We start from the raw sequence: 23,384 nt of genomic DNA on the forward strand, positions 1-23,384 counted from the left end.
TGCAACCCAAGGCTTCCTGTAGCCAATGGGTTTCCCTCAGCACCATCTGTCCCCTGAGGAATCCCAGGAACTCTTGACTGCTTTCTCCTTGACATGATGTGGTGGTGGGATTCTCGGGGGCTGCTCTCAGACTTCTCTTTCAGCCATTGCTACCTGACTCATACTTAATATGGTACCAACTCCAATACAGGGTTGTTCTGAGGAACCTGTATCATCCAAAATCTGTTTCCCAAATCATTTGTTTCTGGCCTCCCACTCCTTTGTCTCATGCACACACTCTGCTCTTCCCAAATTATCAGAAGACTTCCTGCTTTTCCTTCCTGTCTCTCAGGAATTCCTCTACCAAATACCCTTTTCCTTCCTACATGGCATTAGTCCTCCCCTACTTTGAGTCAGTAACAGTGCAGGCAAAGGAGCGGCAGGTAAATAATCCAAATTATTAAAAGAAAAAGCAACCAGGTATGTGGCTCACACCTGTAATCCCAGCACTTTGGGAGGCCGAGGTAGCTGGATCTCTTGAGTCCAGGAGTTCGAGACCAGCCTAAGCAACATGATGAAACCCTGTCTCTACTTAAAATACAAAAAGTTAGCCAGGTGTGGTGGTGCACACCTGTCATCTAAGCTACTTGGGAGGTTGAGATGGAAGAATCACTAGAGCCCAGGAAGTCGAGGCTACAGTGAGCAATGATAGCACCACTGGGTAACAAGAGCGACACCCTGACTCCAAAGAGAGAGAGAGAATGCATTAGGTTATTTTTCTACACACACTTCAACTAGCTTACTTACATTTAAGTCCAAGATATTTATTGTTCTTATGCTTTTGCTGCTATATCAAGGATTGACTTGCATATAATATTTCTCTGTTATACTGGTGGGGTGGCATCCTGCCTATTTCCTCCAAGTGGTTTAATCAGCTTCTTGAAACCCATGCTAATAACTATTATATATAATAGCCATGGCCCAGATGGCTGCCTGCCTGCCTGCCTGCTTTCCTTTCTCTCTTTCTCTCTTTCTTTCTTGGTGGATTTCACTCTTGTTGCCTAGGCTGCAGTGCAATGGCACGATCTCAGCTCACTGCAACCTCCGCCTCCCAGGTTCAGCAATTCTCCCGCTGGAGCCTCCCAAGTAGCTTACAGGCATGTGCCACCACACCTGGCTAACTTTTTGTATTTAGTAGAGACGGGATTTCACATATTAGTCAGGCTGGTCTGGAACTCCTAACCTCAGGTGATCCACCCGCCTCAGCCTCCCAAAATGCTGGGATTATAGGCATGCGCCACCACACCCGGCGTCTTATTTATTTCTTACTCTTACAACAACCCTGTAGAGTACATAATTCCATTGCCATCTTACAGAAAAATTAACCAAGGCACAGAAAATGGCTGTATTCACATATAGGCTGGGCTATAACAAAGACATACCAAAATAAAGTGACTTGAACAAGGTGGAGGTTTATTTCTCTCCCACAAAATACAACAGGGGCAGGCAGAAATCTAGGTTGGCAGGTTACAGAGTTATCCAGGGACATGGTACCTTCCGTCTGGTTACTCCATCATCATCTAAAATGTGGTCCTCTTCTATACAGAAAAAGCTGACTCATCACCACACATCTACACCCCAGCCTGTGGAGAGGAAGGAAAGTTGGATGAAAGACAGGCAGTTTCATTTTCTAAAAAATTGCACACAAAAGCTTCAGCTCACATCCCATTGTTAAGAAAGAACAGTTACCTGACCACAACTAACTTCAAGGGAGACTGCATAATATAGCCTATATCTCAATGGTCAGGTGTTAGTGTCAAGGTTAAGATTAGTGGCAGATAGGTGTGGCAAAGTTTCTATCACTAAAAGAAAAAGAATCACTTAGGCATCTCTGCCGCAGAATCCTATGTGATCCTCCCCTTCAGAATCCTGAGCAATGTACCCAGATAAAAACCTACATTTCCTTTTCTCTTACAGATAAAAGTAGTCAAGTAGATGTAAGCAGAAGTCACTGGGTAGGCTTCCTGGAAAGCTGTCATTATTGCCCTTCTTCCCTTCGTCTTTTCTGCTGCTTGGAAGGCAGGCAGATGAGGTGGTTAGAGTTTCAAAAGCCATATTGAACCAAGAGTAACGTAGAACATGAAGGCGTGTGCTAAAGATGGCAGAGCACATGGAAAGGGGGAACCTGGATGCTTAATGACCAAGGAGCAGCCACACCAACCCGAACGCCTAACTCTGTTCTTCTTTATTCTGAGGAAGATATACGCCTCTTTTTTATTTAAGTTGCTTTAATTATTATCTTCTACAAACAACCACATGTAATTTCTTACAAATTATTCAGTTAAGTAAGGTCTTCAGAGTCATACAACTGGGTCAAGCACTTGTAATCCCAACTTTGGGCGGTTGAGATGGGAGGACCACTTGAGGCCAGGAGTTGGAGACCAGCTTGGGCAACAGAGTGAGACCCCATTCTCCTCTCAACCTCCCTCACCACTTTCTTTCTTTTTTTTCTTTTATTTCGCGCACGTGTGCGTGCGCGTGTGTGTGTGTGAGAGACATGGAGTCTCACTCCATCACCCAGGCTGGAGTGCAATGGTGCGATTTCAGCTCACTGCAACCTCCACCTCTCAGATTCAAATGATTCTCATGCCTCAGCCTCCTGAGCAATCAGGACTACAGGTGCCCACCACTATGTCCAGCTAATTTTCATATTTTTAGTAGAGACAGGATTTAGCCATGTTTGCCAGGCTTGTTTGGAACTCCTGGCCTCAAGTGATCCGCCCACCTCCGCCTCTCAAAGTGCTGTGATTACCGCACCCTGGCTAACCTTACTACTTTCTAAGGAGTTTGTTTTAAATGCAATTATGCACATCAAGGAACAAACTTATTTGACTGCTAAGTTTGGAAAGAGAACCCTGGCCCTTGGAGAAATGGCTAGTTCCAAAATTAGGACAGAAAATATACAAGATGAATCTGAAGCATGGTGCCAGAAATAAGGAAATGCTAAAAATCAACATAAACTAAGGAAAACAAAAAACCACAGTAACACAACAATGGGGATATGTTAAAGAGAAACAGGAATCAACTGAAATAACTCTCAATGGCCAAAGCTGGAACAATTCGAGCACCAAAATAAACAAATTAGTATTGGATTATAATCCAGTGTACCAAATAAATACCCACAAAATCCAGGGTGACTCTTTCCTTCCAAATGCTGAACAGTGCGCCCATGTGAAAAACTGCATTTCTCATTTCTCTTGCCAGTTGGGAATGGCCAATTGGATGAAAGCAGACATCATTGAATGAAATAAATAAGTGATTGAAGAATAAGTAAAAGGGGGAGAAGAGCTGAATCTCCCATGCAAAAGAATTCAAAATAATTTATGTAGATACTCTGCCCTGAAGGAAGTAAGCATACCACCTCACTCCTTAGTGTGGGCGGTGCATAGTGACTTTTTTCTAAAGAGCACAGCATGGCAAGGAGGAAAACAAGTAACTGTAAAGTTACAAGTGAAAGAAAACTTTCTCAGTCAGGTGATCAAGGTCAACATCAGTAGTGATAAGTCACCTTAATAGCAGGTACCCTTGATATGAGGTGATCAAAATGGCTTTTTCCCTCTGTGGTCTTCCTTCCAAAAGCCCATACCCGCAGTGTAATCATGAAGAAAACATCAGACCATCAGACAAATCCAATTGAGAGATATTCTTCAAAATACCTGACAATTTTCCTCAAACCTATCAAGTTTACAAAAAACAAGTTAAGTCTGAGAAAGTGCCATAGCCAAGAGGAACCTGAGGAAATATGACAAGTGTATGTATCCTGGATGGGATCCTGGAACAGGAAAAAGACTTTTGGTAAAAATCAAGGAAATTGGAGTAAGATGTAGACTTTAGCTGATAGTAATATATCAATATTAGTTCACAAATTCTAACAAACATTCTTTACTAACATACAATGTTAGTAGGGGAAATTGTGTAGGGGGCATATGGGAACTCTATTATCTTTGCAAAATCTAAATTTTCTGTAAATCTAAAACTATTCCAAAATACAAAGCTTATATAAAAAGAAAAAAGAATGAGGCCAAGTACTATGGCTCACACTTGTAATCCCAACATTTTGAGAGGTGAGGCAGGAGGGTCACTTGAGTCCAGGAGTTCAAGACCAACGGGTACAACATAGTGAGACCCTGTCTCTACCAAAAACAAAATTTTTAAAAATTAGCTGGTCATGGTGGTGCACACCTGTTGTACCAGCTACTTGGGAAGTTGAGGTGGGAGGATCACTTGAACCCAACCTGGGAGATGATGGCTGCAGTGAGCCCTGATGGAGCCACTGCAGTATTGTATTAATAACGAATTATACTGTACTCTAGACTGGATGACAGAGTGAGATCTTGTCTCAAAAGAGAAAAGAAAGAATTCTGGTTTCTGATGCAGCAGCCAATGGGATAATGGACAATAAAAAACAAATCCTTCATTTTGTATCAGTTGGCATGTTGAATTCCATATTCTTTTTTTCTTGTCTTTTGTTTTTTTGTTTTTTGAGACAGAGTCTCACATTGGCATCCAGACTGGACTGCAGTGGCACAATCTCCACTCACTGCAACCTCCGCCTCCTGGGTTTAAGCAATTCTCCTGCCTCAGCCTCCCAAATAGCTGGGATTACAGGCACCCACTACTACCCCCGGCTATTTTTTTGTATTTTTAGTAGAGACGAGGTTTCACTATGTTGGCCAGGCTGGTCTTGAACTCCTGACCTTGTGATCCGCCCACCTTGGCCTCCCAAAGTGCTGGGATTACAGGCGTGAGCCACGGCACCTGGCTTGAATTCCATATTCTTGAATGGTGTCCTAAGATCTCACTCTACTCTTGATTTCCTTAGAACAAAACCCCTAGAATACAAATCCAGCAGCAGCCAAATCATTATCCAATAAGAGCTACCATCACTATACTTTTGCCAACCATCGTCATTCCAAAGGAGGAAGGTACGCTGGGACTCAGTTGGAAGATGGCAGGATGAACACACTATTTCCTTCTTTGTCCATGGCACCTCTCATGGGCACGTTTCTACCTAGTATTATGAGTTCTTAATTTGTTTTATCCCAAGAGATGGATTTCGAAAGGGGGGAAATGCACTGTTTCATTACTGATACTTTAGAGCCCCCTGTGAGCCTAGAAAAAGATCTAGGATTTTGTTAATGAAAGGAAGGTACCTGGGTGGGGCAATGCTCCCTTCCATTTAGCAAAGCTGTATTTTTAGCATAATATTGGGAATGTGGAGCAACTTATTTGACTGGTAGGTTTGGAAAGAGAAACTGGGCATGTACAGCAGAACCCCTTCCCATCTCCTTCCCTTTGGGAGTACGTCTGCCCACAGTTAGCGGGCTCTCTGCTCTGATACTCCATGTTGTGTGTCATCTAAATGTCCTTCCCTTATGGAGGAGCCCTACAGAGAGTCTGTATTAGTCTGTTCTTACATTGCTATACAGAAATTCCTGAGACTGGGTAATTAATTTATAAAGAAAAGAGGTTTAATTGGCTCACCATTCTGCAGGCCATACAGGAAGCATAGCAGCACCTGCTTCTGAGGAGGCCTTGGGAAGCTTCCAATCATGGTGGAAGGTGAAGGGATAGCAGGTACATCACATGGCAAAAGCAGGAGCAAGGGGGAGTGGGGAGGTGCCACACACTTTTAAAAGACCAAATCTCACAGTAACTCACTCACTATCACAAGGACAGTACCAAGAGGACTGTACTAAATACCATTCACGAGAAATCTGCCCCCATGATCCAACCAACCCCCACCAGGCCCCACCTCCACACTGGGCACTGAATTTCAACATGAGATTTGGGTGGGACACACATCCAAACTATAGCACCATCTAACTCTGAGGTTTGGCATTAAGAAAACAATTTGAATCCCACATGTAAGTCACATTCTCTACTGTAATGAAAATAAATATGTTATTTTGGTCTCCAATCTGCCAGCTCTTGTCTTATTGAATGGTTCAGAACTTGGATGGAAAAAGAGAAGTGTTATTGATCACCCCAGAAGGCTTAAGCTTTGGGCAGTTTTCCCCAGGGAAGTCAAGGCCATGTTACATAAATGTCAACTGAAAGTAAGTGCTTGCCATAGGACTTGTAGGACTTGACTCTCAGGCTTTTTTTATTTTTTAATTTTTTTGACAAGAACTTGCTCTGCCAGCCAGGCTGGAGTGCAGTGGCATGATCACAGCTCACTGCAGCCTGAACATCCCAGTATCAAGTGGTCCTCCCACCTCAGCCTCCTGAGTAGCTGGGACTACAGGCATGCGCCACCAAGCCCAGCTGATTTTTTAAATTATATTTTTTGGTAGAGATGGGGTTTCACTTTGTTGTCCAGGCTGGTCTTGAGCTCCTGGGCTCAAGAGATCCTTCTGCATTGGCCTCCCAAAATGCTAGGATTATAGACATCAGTCACCATGCCTGGCCCCAGGCTCTTTTACTGGAACATAGGGCTTGGTACATAGACAGGTACTATCTCTTGGAAACGGTGGTATTCTGAAAGACTTCTTAAGTGTCTCATATGGCTTGTTAGCAGTCTCTAGAGATGTGATGCATATTATACAGACCTAGTCGTATCTCCTTTAGGCCAGGGCTCACTCTCCTATTCTTGTAGATACCTAAGGGGGTATCTGGAATCCAAGCTGTGCCATCAACAGAGTACAGATTATATCTTATGAACATAAATAACATCACAAATCAAGCAAGGCCAGAGGATAGCCAGTAACCTTTGGGCCACATTTGGAACTATCCAGAACAGCTACAACGACATCATTTTTTTTTTCTTTTAGGAGAGACGGAGAGCTCTCTATGTTGCCCAGGCTCATCTTGAATGCCTGGCCTCAAGCAATCCTTTCACCTCAGCCTCCTAAGTAGCCAGGATTAACAATATAATTATTTATGCTAGTGTTACCAGTTGACTGTAAAGTTGTGCACAGCCTCTGTAGGTTCCACAGAGAGCTTTACCATCCATGTAGGTCTCTGGAATATATTTCCCTAGAGATATGATTATACTACTTGCTCCCCCGCAAAAAGCAACTGATGGAGAACGTTTAGATGTACCTTAAACCTTCACTAAATGAAAAGAACATTTAGTGAACCCATGACTAAAATATTTTCCAGTGCTAATTCTCATTGCCCCATGCCCAGACATCAAACATCTTCCTGGCAGACAAGTGTACACTGCAACTGCACCTCTGGTTATCACCAGGTTGGGCTTGTTCCCTCTTGGTATTTAGCTCAGTTCAGCTGATTTGCCATTGGCCTCTGGTGTCTGTGAGTTTCTTAAACAGCCTAGTGACACTTCCAATGAGATTATGAAATGACGGCATTTTAGAACTGGCCTTAGAGGCTATCCAGTTTAAATTTCTTTTTGCAGATGGCTAGTGAGGTTTTAGCGGCTTTTCTGTTTTTGTTTTTATTTTTGAGTCAGAATTTTGCTCTTGTTGCCCAGGCTGGAGTGCAGTGATGTGATCTCAGCTCAATGCAGCCTCTGCCTCCTGGGTTCAAGCAGTTCTCCTGCCTCAGCCTCCCGAGTAGCTGGGATTACAGGCATGATCCACTGTGCCCAGTCAGTTTTAGTGGCTTTTCTAATGTCATATGCTAGCTAGTTAGTGCTAGGCAGGGCAAGAGGTTGGGTCTCCCAGTTCAACGGCTTCTTTCCTACTACCCATGCTGCCTCCTCTATAGTCCACCTAACCTATGCTGTATACAGTATACTCTCATCTACTGAATGTAACTAAATTATCTGATGTGGTCAAATATAAACAGCAACTTAGGAGCCTTCAGTTGGCTTCAAGATTAAAAAAAAAAAATATATATATATATATATATATATATATATATGAAGGCTTCAGCAAGATAGGACAAAATAAATGCAAAATACTGATTGTGTGTTGTCAGCTTCCCAGGCAAGAAAGGACAGAGCAAATTACTATTAATTTTTCCAAGTAAAGGGTATGACTCCTCTGATTTCTGGTGGTTTTCACCAGGGGTTTAGTTTGTAGATCCAGGACCGACTTAGTTGGCAAATCAGTGTGAAGGTCAATTATTCAAAATAGTTTTATTCACACTGTACTCCAGCTTGGGTGACAAAGTGAGACTCCATCTTGAAAAAAATAAGTTAATTAAAATAAAGTAAAAGTTACCTCCTTATGACCTGTGGAATAAACCTTTTAGCATGGCATAAAAGACCCTATGGGACCTTCAGCTTTCTACTTTAATAATATCCAATTACAGCCGGGCGCGGTGGCTCAAGCCTGTAATCCTAGCACTTTGGGAGGCCGAGGTGGGTAGATCATGAGGTCAAGAGATTGAGACCATCCTGGTCAACAAGGTGAAACCCCGTCTCTACTAAAAATGCAAAAAATTAGCTGGGCATGGTGGCACGTGCCTATAATCCCAGCTACTCAGGAGGCTGAGGGAGGAGAATTGCCTGAACCCAGGAGGCGGAGGTTGCGGTGAGCCGAGATTGCGCCATTGCACTCCAGCCTGGGTAACGAGAGCGAAACTCCATCTCAAAATAAATAAATAAATAAAATAATAATAATAATATCCAATTACTTGAAATGCCCTGAACATGCTTTTCTGTGTCTTATCTCCATGACTGTTTACGGTAAATCGTTCTCATATTTCTTTGCTTGCTGGAATCAGCTCAAGTAGTATGTTCTCCCCCAAGCATGGCGGCTTGGTACCCTTGTGCAAATAAAAAAAAAAGTATGTCTTCTTCCTGGACAACACATAAAGGTGGGTGTATAGTTTAGTAAGCTGGATTTCATGCTAGACTTCAGTCCCCATGTTTGCTCTCATGGGATGCCTTTATGTACTGATACAACCTAACCGTTCCTAATAACACAACTGCATACACTAGTCCCTACCAAAGTATCTGAGATGCCCAAGGGCACTTCTCCAAATAGACTACTGAGAGGAAGTCTGGGAAACAAAGTCAGCACAAGCAGTGGCCTGAGCAGCAAAGTGGCCAACATGGCCCAGCTAAGTGGTTTTAGTGGCAGCCTAAGGGAACCACAAAGCCGGTGTCCACACTAAAAGCAAGCAGTGGTCAGTGCAAACATCAAGAGTAGAAACAAGCAGAAGTACGAAGTGAAGCCTGGGCTGTTTTGTGGGAATATGTGAGATATTTACTGGAGAGTCTCAAGCATTGGAAAGGAGAGTGTGACAGGTATCTCTGATTTTGTCTGCCCAGACCCACATGAATCCTGAGTCTGACGAGGCTGCTGGTTATACCACCCTACTTCCCAGCCACAGGGCCCAGCCAGTCATACCCTGTACTCTTGGACACAGTGACTAGTCCAGGGGTAGAATGTGACTTGAGTCAGGCCAATCAAAGTTCTTCCTGGGAATTTTTTCATCTGGAGATACAAGAAAAGTTACCTGGCCTTCCAGATAAAGAACATTTAGAATGTGAATAAGGGCTATCTTCCCCACCCTGTGGAAGAGGGCAACTCCTATAAAAGAGAATAGGATCAATGAAGAATAAGAAGGTTGGGATTGAAAAAAATAAGAAAGGCCAATTTGGAAAATGTATTTTGGTCTCTGGATCTAGTTGTGACTGAAGTGCATTCCTAACCTTCCAAGGACTGTGAGTCAGTACACTCCCTTTCTGCTTATGCGAGTTTAGATTGCATTTCTTTCATTTGTAAATGAATAACTTCTAATACAGGCAGGGAAACTTGGAAGGGTTCTGGGCACTCGAGCTACCCAGGTGGGACCTATCTGTGACTCTTCCATGAACTTTTGGAATTGAGAATTTTCAGTTCATGACAAATTACCAATTCATCTTGAGTTCATCAAAAATGCTAGAGTTCCCTGCCTCTTAGTTCCCTGGATATTACCAAGTTCTTTTGACAATCTGACTAAATTGCTGACTTTTTAAGGTTAAATCTCATTGTTCTGATCCATAGCTTTGTCATATGGAAGGGTAGATTACATGACTGCCCAAATCATCCATCTGACCTGGGAATTCTGCCTTGCTGAACAATTACCAAAGTTATGCCAAAAAGGATAGAAAATAATTCCTAAGATCTTCCTAGTAAGTCATTTTATAAAATAAAGAACATCTACCATATGAATAACCTTCTCAATACATTGGTTTGCATGCTTATTCATATTTTAAGCAAGTATGTACATTAAAAAATATGTGTGTGCATGTGTGTGTGTGTATACCTCCAAAGAAAGTCTGTACAAATTGCATTTTGTGCCAGTGATATGCCACAAAGCTATTAATCCATTCTCACCATGGACCAGTTAGTTTGAAATAGAAGGTACCAATAATACTTGTCAATCTTAAAATGGAAAAAAATCATTCACAAGTCAGGCAGGATAGAGTCTTCCGAGCGACAAGTGGAAAATGGCCAGAGCGCACTAGGAGCAGAACTGGCAGGAAATAATCTAGCTAAAGGATCATTCCTCAATGTCCAAAGACAATAAACCAGAACTGAGTTCCCCCAGGTCTCAGTAACAGGAAAATCCATAGCAGGTGAAGCCTAGCAGCAAGAGCTTCCAAGATCAAAGGCAGTAAATGGCAGTCTTGCCCTTTAGTAGCTAGCCCCTGGGGTAACAAAAACAAGCTTTAGGCTCCTCACAGGAGGAAATTCACAAGGACTAGCTAGAGGATCAGGATCCTAGATCAGCAGCAGTATCAGTCTAGTTCCAAACAAATGGGAACAAGAATGCCCCCTAATACAGCCTGGCAATTATAGATGAAAGCCACAACCCAGTGAGCACACAAGGGCTCAGGCAATGATGCAACATCTTTCACCCACTGGTAGGCAAAAGGAATTCAGCTCAAAGTAGGTACTAAAGCTGCAAATATGACTAAGACATAGCACACTTGCTCTCAAGGTACTTATGATCTAGATGGTGACAGAGCCAAAGGGAGATGGTTTCAAACTTTTGCAGGTAGTGGGAGAATTTGTCAAGTGCCAAGGGAGATGAATGCATAGTGTGCCATGAAAACATAAAGAAGGGTCACTTGCCCCAGACTGAGGTTTAGGAACACTTGCTGGAGATGATGTTATTTGAGCTGATTTGAGTAGGCAAAGCAAGGTGAGAAAAATTTATCATAAACAGTCATGGAGGTGAAAGACAGGAAAGCAAGTTCAGGGCATGTCAAGTAATTGGATATTACTAAAGTGGAAAGCTGAAGGTCCCATAGGGTCTCTTATGCCATGCTAAGTTTATTCCACAGGACATGGGGAAGTACAGTGGAAACTGCTCATCATCCCTGTCATCATTTCTCCTCTTCCTTTTTGTAACGGAAACTGTTCTCTCCTCCACTAAATTTAGCTCAGCATATGTCTGTCCAGTTAGGGAATATGTTATCCAACCTTCCTTGCAGATGTGATCATGTGACCAAGTTCTAGCCAATGAGTTGTGAATGGAAGCTACTTTGATATTATGTCATTAAAAGGAAGCTACTTGCTCTCCACTTTCTCTTTCCCTTCTTTCTCCTTCCAGAGGTGTGGACACAGATGTGACCAAGTGAGCAAGGCTCAACCATGCAAACAATGACCACATCCTGGAGTAGGTGCCACAGTAAAATGAAAGAAACCTGGGTTCCAGGATGAACAAGTGGAGCAGAGCTGTCTGTATAATGAGACATCCACCTTACTGAACTATTAAGTGAGACAGAAATAAACTTCTTATTGAGTCATTGTCTTTTGGGGAGTCTGTGTTATGGCAGCATAGGCTGTATCCTAACATGGAAGGGAAGGAGACACAGTAATCGAATTCCTGACTTGGTCAGAAATGGCTAAGGGGACAGGAAAGGCTGAGATAACAAATGTCTATCCTCAATGATTACAGCTGAGTGAAGCTAAGGCTGGCAGATAGTAAGATAAACAACTATGCAGCCTTGTCTCAGGAGAGATAGGAAAAGCCCCTTGAAAACCATAAACTGGTTCTAGGAGCCAAGTTCATCCAGAGCAGGATTGCAGCCAGCAACCACCTGAATGCCTTCTTTGCACTCCACCCTGCAAAACTATGTCTACTGCCACCTTCAAAAGCTGACTCCAACAAGCCTGCCAATAAGACTTCCTTGACTAACCCCACTTAGTCATTTTGTGTAAATTATGTTTGCAGAAAGGAAAACATAATCCTCTCTGTTTTCTGAAGAGGATGGGTACTCTAATTGGAAGACCTTCTGTTTTACTGAACACAGTAATTTGACCAGGGTGCACTTTAGGAAGTAGGAGCTGGGATAAAATGTTTTCCTCTGAGTAATGAAGGGCTGAGGAATTTGGAAGGGCTCTGGAGTGGGAGAGTTAAGAGCAGCAAAGCTGGAGGCTTTGGGTAAAAAAAATACTCTAGTAGCAGAACCAGAGAGAGTACTCTAATAAAGCAGTTTTTAGGAGGATTACTAAATGAATTGTTGCAAGCTACATGATGTAAATTGTGTCTCCACTTCAGTGAATTCTGCCTGGTTCTCTAATGTCCTTGTATGAGAGGACATAGCGGGTGTGAGCTTGAATAAGAGGATGACGCTGACATCTGGATTACATGCAACATCTGAAAAAAGAAACTAGAGCAAGGGAAGTCAGAGATAGTGCCAGGGATTAAAACTTCTGGAACTGTACACACTCTCCTTTACTTATTAATTTTATGATTTAAAAATTATGTAGATTGCATTGCCATAATCTAAGACTTACCATTCACCCAATATGCAATCACTGAGTGCCCATTACTAGAATAATTGCTTGCAGTTATTAAATGCTTACAAGAATTCAGAATTGGAACCCTTTCTTCTAGCTGGAGTTGAGGTGGATTTTAGGGAAGGCAACAGGGAACAAGTTGTGTTTAAGCTGGGTCTTGAAGAGTGAACAGGAATTAGTTACATGAATGTTTTCAGAGGCAGAAAACAGCATAAATGATTTGACCAAAGTCAAGGTCACACTTTGTTTTTTCAATAACTATGTATCAATATCCACCGTGTGCCACACACTGCAAAGTTTCAGAGATATGAAGATTAATCTGGCTTCCCAGGTTTCTATTAATATAGCCCTCAACTTTTCTATGCGTTCCATTACTGGTTTGCCACATATATCAGGCCTTTCTTGGCCACGTTTCTGTGTGGTCAGTTTTTCCCTTGAATTCTAACAAGCATCCTGTGATGCTTGTTTTTTTTTTTTTTTTTTTTTTTTTGAGACAGTTTTGCTCTTGTTGCCCAGGCTGGAGCGTAGTGGAGTAATCACAGCTGACTGCAACCTCTGCCTCCCAGGTTCAAGCAATTCTCTTGCCTCAGTCTCCTGAGTAGCTGGGATTACAGGTGACTGTCACCACATCCAGCTGTTTTTTTTATATTTTTAGTAGAGACGGGGTTTCATCATGTTGGCCAGGCTGGTCTTCAACTCCTGACCTCAGGTGATCCATCTGCCTTGGCCTCCCAAAGTGCAGGGATTACAGGTGTGAGCCACCGTGCCCGGCTGTGTGATGCTTTTTTTTTTCACTCCTTAATTATACCACTTTTCCATTTATCCTAGTGCATTTAATGTAAGTTTTAAAATTTTTAATTTTTGTGGGTACATAGTAGGCATATATATTTGTGGGATACATGAGATGTTTTGATATGGGCATGCAATGTAAAATAATCACATCATGGAGAATGAGTTATCCATCCCCTCAAGCATTTATCCTTTCTGTTACAAACAATCCAATTACTCTAGTGCATTTTAGCCTGCTATTGATGACCATTTCTTTAATTTATTGAGGTAATTTGAATTTTGATCTTCTATATACTTGGCAGATCCATCTTCTTGGGGACATATGTAATGTTTATAAAGATATTCTTTCTTTCTACTGTCCAGACCCTTATCTCAGTGCCCTTCTATGCCAATATATAGTGAAAGTTGAAAGAAAGATAAGAAATAAAGCCCCAAAACCCCAGGTTACGCTAGCCTGGTATATCTGTATTGGCCACAGTTTTGTAAACTGAACTTGCAATGATGTTTCTTAAATGACAACCACTATTGTTACCAACAGATTCTGAGTACCTACCACATGTAGAAACAGTATGCATGATGCATTGGCCCCTGACCTTGAGAGGTTTAGTCTAGATAGGGAAGCAATTAGACAATGCACATATTGTTTGGTAGGAGAATATTCCACCCATCTTCCCAATGGATTAAGAGAGAACAAAATGTGGGAACACAGGAATTATCTTCTCTGCCCTATCCTCTTATGGCTATGTTCAGAAGGAAGGAGTTACTAACCTGATTCGTCAGAGCCCAGGCAAAAGGAAATATATATATATATATTTTTTTTTTTTTGAGAATAAGTCTTGCTCTGTTGCCGAGGTTGGAGTGCGATGGTGCAATCTTGGCTCACTGCAACCTCCACCTCCAGGGATCAAGCGATCCTCCCACCTTGGCCTCCTGAGTAGCTACGACTACAGGTGCCCACCACCATGGCTGGCTAATTTTTGTATTTTTAATAGAGACAAAGTTTTGCCATGTTGGCCAGGCTGGTCTCAAACTCCTGACCTCAGGTGATCTACCCACTTTAGCCTCCCAAAGTTCTGGAATTACTTACACCCAGCCTAGATCTATTTTTTTTAATGTGCTCACACAACACTTTTGACACCAAATTCTTTTGACACCAAATTCAACAATTCTCCAATTCTTTTCCTATACCAACTGGGTGTCCTACAATCAATTCAATTCAATTCTGACACTATCTACTGGTGCTAGCATCAGATGCTACAAGTTAAGAGCTTGGTCCCACAAGACTGCCCTCACTTCAAATGCCAGTCACAAGGCTGGGCCTCCTGTGCTTCTGACTGACTGCTTATAAATTGGGGCTTACTATAACCCCCTCCTGGGGTTCAATAGTTTGCTATAATGGGCAGGTGTGGTGGCTCATACCTGTAATCCTACTGCCTTGAGAGACTGAGGTGGAAGGATTGCTTGAGGCCAGAGTTTGAGGCCAGCCTGGGCAATATAGCAAGACCTCATCTATACAAAAAAATTATTTTAAAAAATTAGCTGGGCATGGTGGCACATACCTGCAGTCCCAGCTACTTGGAAGGCTGAGGCAGGAGGATCGCTTGAGCCCAGGAGGTTGAGGCTGCAATGAGTTGTGATTATATCACTGCACTCCAACCTGGGTGACAAAGCTAGACCTTATCTATCATATAAATTTTTAAAAAATTTGCTAGAATGGCTCACAGAAGTCAGGGAAATACTTCACTTATGTATTCTAGTTTATCATAAAGGATACCATTTAGGAACAACCTTGGAAGAGATGGATAGGCAAAGTGTGGGGTGAGGAACGTGAAACTTCCATGCCCTTTCCAGGTGCACTACCTCCCAGCACCTTGATGTAGTCACCAACCCAGAAGCTCTTGGAAAAGATGCTCCTATAGCTCCTATCACAAGGTTTTTATGGAGGCTTCTTTAAATAAGAATGATTGATTACATCATTGGCCACTGGTGATCAACTTAACCTTCAACCCCTTTCCTCTCTCTAGAGGCTGTGGTGAGTGAGTGGGTGGGGTTGAAAGTTCCAACTCTCTAGTCACATGGTTGGTTCCTCTGGTAAACAGCTTCTCATCTTTTGGAGATTTCCAAAAGTCACCTTATTAACATAAACTCAGGTGTAGTTGAAGGAGGCTTGTTAAGAATAACACAACTTAGGTTGGACAAAGTGGCTCATGCCTATAATCCCAGCACTTTGGGAGGCCGAGGCGGGTGGATCACAAGGTCAAGAGATCGAGACCATCCTGGTCAACATGGTGAAACCCTGTCTCTACTAAAAATACAAAAAATTAGCTGGGCATGGTGGCGTGTGCCTGTAATCCCAGCTACTCGGGAGGCTGAGGCAGGACAATTGCCTGAACCCAGGAGGCGGAGGTTGCAGTGAGCCGAGATCACGCCATTGCACTCCAGCCTGGGTAACAAGAGAGAAACTCCGTCACAAAAAAAAAAAAAGAAAAGAAAACAAACAAAAAATAATAATACAACTTACCATTCTGGACCTGTTTCAGGAGCCAGGAACTAAGCCCAATATTTCAGGAAAAGTTGCTCCTATAGCTCCAATCACTTAGGAAATTACAAAGATATTAGGAGATACAGTGAGGAGCTGGGGACAAAGACAAAATATATATTCCTTGTTATATTGCAATATCAAACCAGGATATTAATTAGTCCACACTAGTGGTTGGGGCCACTTTGTGCTAAAGGGTTATTCCCCATTTCCTTCTTGTTTTTCTTTTTTGGAGACGGAGTTTTCACTCTTGTTGCTTAGGCTGAAGTGCAATGGCACGATCTCGGCTCACCGCAATCTCCACTTCCTGGGTTCAAGCAATTCTCCTGCCTCAGCCTCCCAAGTAGCTAAGATTACAAGCATGCGCCACCATGCCCACCTGACAAATTTTGTATTTTTAGTAGGGACTAGGTTTCTTCATGTCGGTCAGGCTGCTCTCGAACTCTAGACCTCAGCTGATCTGCCCACCTCGGCCTCCCAAAGTATTGGGATTATAGGCATGAGCCACTGCACCCAGCTTTTTTTAAAAATTAAGACAGAGTCTCGCTCTGTCGCCCAGGCTGGAGTGCAATGGTGAGATCTCAGATCATTGCAACCTCCACGTCCTGGGTTCAGTTCTCCTGCCTCAGCCGCCCCAGTAGCTGAAACTATAGCTGGAACTACATGGTGCCTGCACCATGCCTGGCTAATTTTTTTATCTTTAGTAGAGACGGGGTTTTGCCCTGTTGGCCAGGCTGGTCTCGAACTCCTAACCTCAGGTGATCCAACTGCCTTGGCCTTCCGAAGTGCTGGGATTACAGGCATGAGCCACTGCACTTGGCCTTCATTTCCTTCTGAGTAGGCCCAGACCCATCTTCATTTAGCACACACTTGGATGAGTAAAGCTGGTCTGCTTTGCAGACCTGCTCACCTTCCCATCTCTTTCCATAGGCGTGCCTAAGCATACTGGTCCCAAATCTTACAGTGTGGGGAGGGTGGGGCAGGGAATTAGGAAGCATCACTTCAGCCTTAAACCTAAGCCATGCAATTTGACTCCATATTTTTGCAGAGCTCTGCTCTAGAGGTTGCTGGGTGCTAGCTCAGCTATGAATAAAATGATCCTTTGGTTTCTACTCCAATTTTTCTTCGATAGAGTTCCCCTGGGAAGCCTGAGGAGAGGAGGGATGATTGGCAGAGCAGGATTTGGCTATTTCTGGTCTTTGATTATAGCAGACTGTATACAGTCACAATTGTTCAGAAATTTTTGCTGCATTTCCCAGGGAAGGATTATATTTTCCCTACTCCATTGACATCAGGTGTGGCCAGGTGAACTTGGTCTGGCCAAGAAAATGTGAGTGGACCATGTCGAAGTTCTAGGCACAAGTATTAAGAGCCAGTGTGTGGTTCATCATAATCACTTTCTTTCTTCCATGAGAAACCAATATGTTCCAGATAAAGACTGCTCTGGTCTGGGTGGAGTAGCTCACATCTGTAATCCTAACACTTTGTGGAACTGAGGCAGGTGGATCACTTGAGGCCAGGAGTTCAAGATCAGCTTGGGTAACATAGTGAGACCCCATCTCTACAAAAAAAGAAAAACATCAACTGGGCATAGTGGTGCACACCCATAGTCCTACCCTCTCAGGAGGCTAAAGTGGGAGGATTGCTTGAGCCAGGAGTCGAGGCTGCAGTGAGCTATGATTATACCACTGCACTTTAGCCTGGGCAACAAGCAAGATCTCCTCTCTGAAAAAAAATAAAGATAGCTCTATCAGACTGGGTCCTGGCACAAAAATAAAACCTAGAGGATAGCCATACTGCCCTACCATGTACAAGGATATTTTCAGAAATAAGACTTCATTGTCGTAAGCCCTCTTGGGATCACCTGTCACCACAGCCTAACCTAGCTTATCCTGACAGATACATTTACCATATTGTCACCTATATGAAGCACCATTGTTTATCCTCCCAACAGCTATTCTCCTTTTTTTTTTTTTTTTTTTGAGATGGCAGCTCACTCTGTCGCCCAGGCCGGAGTGCAGTGGCACAATTGCAGCTCACTGTAACCTCCATCTCCTGGGTTCAAGCGATTCTCATGCCTCAGCCTCCTAAGTAGCTGGCATCACAGGCTTGCGCTACCACACCCAGGTAATTTTTTTTCATTTTAGTAAAGATGGGATTTCACCATGTTGGCCAGGTTGGTCTCGAACTCCTGACCTCAAGTCATACACCGACCTTGGCCTCCCAAAGTGCTGGGATTACAGGCATGAGCCACTGTGCCCAGCCATCTATTTTCCTTTCAATCCTCCTAAGATAACCCTAATTTGTTCCCAGTTCACCCACCTCTTCATGACCATGTGCTTGGAGGAAGGGGGTCTAATTCTCAGCCCTAAGGAATGAACCATATGAATTTAAGCCATTTATGATATTTTCCTTTTCTTTGCTTGTAACTGGCCTAGACATGGGCATATGAGACCAGAAAGTCTGTTTGAAGGATTCTGAGAAAAGATTTCCTTGCTGATTAAAAACAGACACACAGGAAGAAATAAGTCTCTCTGTTTCTGCTGGACATTGCATGTAGGTCTGCGTCAGCTTGAATTGTGGCAGCCATTTTGTAGCTATCAGGGGCACTAGCCCAAGGCTGTCAGAATGAAAACATGGAAAGAGTCTGTGTCACTGATGATGAGGTGGGCGGATCACTTGAGGTCAAGAGGTCAAGACCAGCCTGGCCAACATGGTGAAACCCCATCTCCACCAAACATTTAAAAATTAGCTGGACATAGGGGCACATTCCTGTAATACCAGCTACTCAGGAGGCTGAGGCAGGAGAGTCACTCAAACTTGGGAGGTGGAGGTTGCACTGAGCTGAGATCATGCCACTGTACTCCAGGTCTGAATGACAGAGTAAGACTGTTTCAGAAAAAAAAAAAAAAAAAAAGAATCCTAACCTACCTACCTCCAGGTTTATTGTTATATGAGATAATCCATTTTCCTTTTTATTTAAGCATTTGAACCTGGAATGGAGGCAAAAATAATGAGTTTAGCCTAGGGACATTGAGGTGATGGCACAACAGCATCCTTTTAAATCCCAAAACTCAGGAAACATCAAGGTTAAATTTGAATTTGGGAGTCATCTATGGAGAAATATTCCATAAAGTCATATATCTTAGAAAGCACACCTGTACCTGGAAAAGCTGCCTCTGTGTTTGAGGAATTCTGGTGATATAAAAGAATACTGGAACTACATGTGTCCTAACTGGATATGCTCCTGTCCCAGGTCTCTGTGTCCCATCCAGAGAAGGGGAGATCACAGAGGCAGGAATGAGCTCTTGCTGAGGGAGTCAGAGAAAGCAACATCTGGATCCCATCCTCAGACTCTGCTCTCCTCAAGCCTGGCTTTTATGGACCTCAATAGCCATTTGCAGTTAACTTAAACATTCTAGTGTGGATTGCTTTGAAAATGGGTTATAAGTAACCCATTTAAATTTAAATTTAACCCATTTAAATTTACAGACTTATATCTTTTAGTAAATTATTGTTCCAGAAAACTAAGGTTCTGATCATCTTACAGACATCCTATGGGTGACACTATACTGTAGAAGCCAGGGTCAAAAATATATATATAACATGAAATATCAAGGAAAAGGCCAATGTAGAACATAGAGGTTCTAGTGCCCAAGCTAATGAAGGGTTAAACAAAAATTATGGGAGGCCACTCTTTTGGTCTGAGCTTTTGCACTAGGCCGAAACAGACGAGACCAAACCAAATCAAGTCCCTCCTGCTAAATGCCACATAATCAAACTGAAACTTGAGAGACATCCTACAACAGACCAGTTTTTCCTGAAAACAGGAGATTCCAGTTTACCTGAATCAGCATAATTAGGAAGTTCCCCCCACTGCTTTAACCCTCACCAAAAAAAGTAACCTGAAGTAGCCTGATGTTAACCAATCAGCAATTTTTCCATTGTTCTGTTTCCTTGTTCCCCTCTTTTAAAACCCACTCTTCTACCATTGCCCAGTGGAGATTCTTATTCTGTTTTGTAGAATGGAGGCTACCTCAATTCATGAATCTCAAAAACCAATTCAATCTATAACTACATTTGTTGTAATTTTGTCTTCTGCCAGAAAACAGTTTTGAAAGTTACTAATCCATAGGGCACTACTATTACTTTAAGAAAATACATTCATAGGAGCGGGGAGGAGATATTTTGCAACATCAAAGGATTTACTTAAGATTGCTTGAGAAAGAATTTTTGAAATTCCAGTATACAGAACTTTCCTTCAGGCTCATCTTAGAGAGTAAATGCACACACCTGTACACTATTTACAGTGAAGCCTGTGTCTTTCCTGAGACAATTTACCCCATTTCTAAGTTGCCATTGCTAGGTCTACCTTGAAACTACTCTTGCTTCCCAAAACCAAAAAAGAAAAAAAAAAGAGACATATTTTAATGAACTGGTATTGCAAATGCAATCTCCAAATATGGCTAACTTCAATCCTGCAGTTTATTTAGAGAGGAAAATTTGGCTTCAAACTCTATTGTCTGCAGGCAGGGTTTGCAATTGGCCAGGACCAAGGACAGTGTTTAAAGATGACTCAGTTGTACGGCCGGGAGAGAAAGGGAGGGGTGAAGGGAAACCAGCCAGTGGTCCTTCTAACTGAAAAGGATGCTAGGTCAGGTTTTTTTTTTTTTTTCAATTGTACTTTAAGTGCTGCGGTACATGTGCAGATCTGGCAGGATTGTTGCATAGGTACACACATGCCATGATGGTTTGCTGTCTCTATCCCCCCATTTTTTATGACCTCGAGGCTGTGAAGGCTCAAACCTGCTGCAACCAAGGAGGGGCTGTCCGTTGTAAGAAAATCTGAGACCCCAAGAAATGCACCTTCAAATTATCTGAATGGGAAGTGGCTAAAACTCAACTTCCCCCTCTCCTACATCCTCCCCCACCCTCGTGGGGCCTCAGGCTAAGATTTCAGCCTTCCAAGGCTTTAAGGGTCCAACTGGGGGGCCTGGCCGTGTGACCTTCGTCAGGCCCCGGAATCTCCTTTAGGACGTCCCCAAGGCCCTACCTCACCAGGGCTCAGCAGGCGCCCGCCTGTGTTCCCCAGCCCCCAAGCTCTCGGGATCGCCTCCGGGACGCATCCGCCGCCCACTGCGCATCCCTGGCCAGTCAGCTCCGAAACCCTCCGAGCCGCAAAGGGCCGCCGCCCCGTTCCCTCCCGCTCCGGCCGTTCCACCCCAGTCCGCAGCGCCATGCCCACCGGGGGGTCGGGGGCCTGCCGGGGCTACCGTCCTCCGCCTCGCCTGCGCTCGCCGGGGGCTCGCTCGCCGGAACCCCGAAATCCTGGGTCCTTTCCCCGGCAGCCGCAGGCCCCCGGCCCGCCGCCCTTTCCCGGCGCCGCCCGCCAGGGCCGCCTCTGCAGCCGCCAGCGCCCGCCGCCGCGCGCTGATTGGCTGGCGGGGCCGGCGGCGGCGCTGAGTGGCCGGGCGGATTCGCTGGGTCAGGGCTGCAGAGGCGCCTGGCGCACCCGCGGGAGCGGAGCCGTGGCGCGCTCGCCCCGGACGCCGGCAGCCCCTCCGCTCGCCCTGCTGAGCGAGCGGCCCGGGGCGCCGAGGGGTCCGCGCTGCCCCGCGCCGCGCGGGGCTCTTCGCCCTGGCCGCCATGTGCTCCCAGCTCTGGTTCCTGACTGACCGGCGCATCCGCGAGGACTACCCGCAGGTGCAGATCCTGCGCGCCCTCCGACAGCGCTGCTCCGAGCAGGACGTGCGCTTCCGGGCGGTGCTCATGGACCAGATCGCCGTCACCGTCGTCGGCGGCCACCTCGGTGAGCGAGGCGGGCCCCGGGAGGGCAGGGAGGCGCCCGGTGTCCGCGAGAGCCGGCCGGGTGGGAGCGCTTGTCTGGCCTCCTGCAGCCGAGTCTCCTTCGGGCTGGCACACCGGCCGCTCTCCGTCTGAGAGACTTCTTGGGGTTGGAGAAAGCTGCTAACCTTCATAGCTTCTTTAACCACCACCACCTGCCCCGAGGGCAAGATTCGAGAACGCGATTTAATTTACTTAGGGGACTTCGTTTTGTGAGAAACCCAAATTCACCTGAAGCCGCCCGGGTGTCCTAGGAAAATCAGGCAGTTAAGCCTCAAATGGGCAAATCCTGCTTGCATCAATACCTTCACAGTTTAGACTCTGAGATCTCTAGAAACCCACACCAGATTTACAAAATTACGATTAAGATGACTGTTTTAAAAAGTTTTTTAGGAGTGTGTAACATCAGTACTTTAAAAAACCAGATATGGGGGAAATCTGAGAAAGATTGGAGTGACTTCTGGAGTGTAAAGTGAGAGTGTAGACCTTTGATGGGTTTAACTCATCCTTCTCCCTAGCAGTGTTGAATTCTGATTCCAGAAGAGCCGGGATTTCAGGTACAGACCGTTCTGGCCTCACTGATCACTCCACTGCTGTGTTCAGGAGACTTTTGTGGGTAAGACTTGGTTGTCATCTGTGGATCTGACCTCAAAAGAGTAATTATTTTTTCACATATCCTTAATACAAGGCCTCTCTGATTTAGGAATCCCTGACGCAGAAAACTCCCCCGGCTTGCTGTCTGAGTGCCTTTGGGGCTCCACTGAAGTCATCCAACAACTTCAGGGAGTCAAGACTCAAAAGGGTTTGTGCCCAGTTCAGGGTGCATCTTGGGATACTGTTCGCATTATTTCAACCATTATTTCTGGTTAACTAAGCTCGTAATTTGTTACTTTGCTTTGGCAGGGAAAGGAATTCCAAATTCGGAAAGACTACTTACAAGTGAGATTTTGAATATGACCTGTTTCTGAGTGGAATATATCTGTTATAGATTTTTCATCCGTAAGTTTATCGAATCCCTTATACTTAATATCAGATTGTATATCCTGTTGGAGAAATATACCATAAATATTAGGTACCTTACATTTAATCTACAACCAATGTCTTTCAGATTTACTAAAAAAAACTCTCACAGTTCATGTAGAACTAGATTTCTAAACAGGGAATCTGCAGATGTCGATTCTTATTTGCGGTTAACAAGTATCTTGGGTTTGCTTTGGGTGAGCCAATTTATGTCTTTGAATCTCAGGATTATCATTTATGGAAACTAAGGGTTAAGGTTAAGTTTCCTCTAGCTTTAAATTTATGTGCTTCAGTATCATATTTAAATTGTATAATCTGTTGTATTTTACCGACCTAGATTAAGTAACATGTACATCTTTCCAGGATGAGCTTTTAGCTTATTTATTTTACAGCTTGTAAAGATGTCTTTTTTGAGATACAGTAACCAAATTTCACATCATGTTTTTGTGGTAGAACCATCACAAATTCTGTAAGAGTAAGAAAATACTCTGTATCTGAAACCC

General features: G+C 43.9%; 2 protein-coding genes across 2 annotated transcripts in view; one reads left to right on the forward strand and one right to left on the reverse strand.

Annotated features, from left to right (window-relative positions):
* Window positions 1–1,431: 1,431 nt before the first annotated feature.
* On the reverse strand, window positions 1,432–21,665 carry LOC128928281 (uncharacterized). The gene is made up of 5 exons (XM_078333111.1): window positions 21,530–21,665; window positions 21,263–21,476; window positions 18,953–19,010; window positions 16,000–16,113; window positions 1,432–1,622 (listed from the first exon to the last, which is right to left on the reverse strand). Exons 1-4 carry the CDS (start codon window positions 21,663–21,665, stop codon window positions 16,075–16,077), a joined length of 447 nt encoding a protein of 148 aa, XP_078189237.1. The 3' UTR covers window positions 1,432–1,622; window positions 16,000–16,074.
* RIMKLA (ribosomal modification protein rimK like family member A) overlaps window positions 21,511–23,384 on the forward strand; it is a 37,451-nt gene continuing 35,577 nt past the window's right edge. Inside the window, exon 1 of the mRNA XM_002750693.5 lies at window positions 21,511–21,826. Within this exon, the coding sequence (XP_002750739.1) occupies window positions 21,664–21,826 (163 nt within the window). The 5' untranslated portion in view covers window positions 21,511–21,663. The remainder of the gene's footprint in view (window positions 21,827–23,384) is intronic.

This window comes from Callithrix jacchus, chromosome 7 (assembly GCF_049354715.1).
Source record: "Callithrix jacchus isolate 240 chromosome 7, calJac240_pri, whole genome shotgun sequence".
Lineage (NCBI taxonomy): Eukaryota > Metazoa > Chordata > Mammalia > Primates > Cebidae > Callithrix > Callithrix jacchus.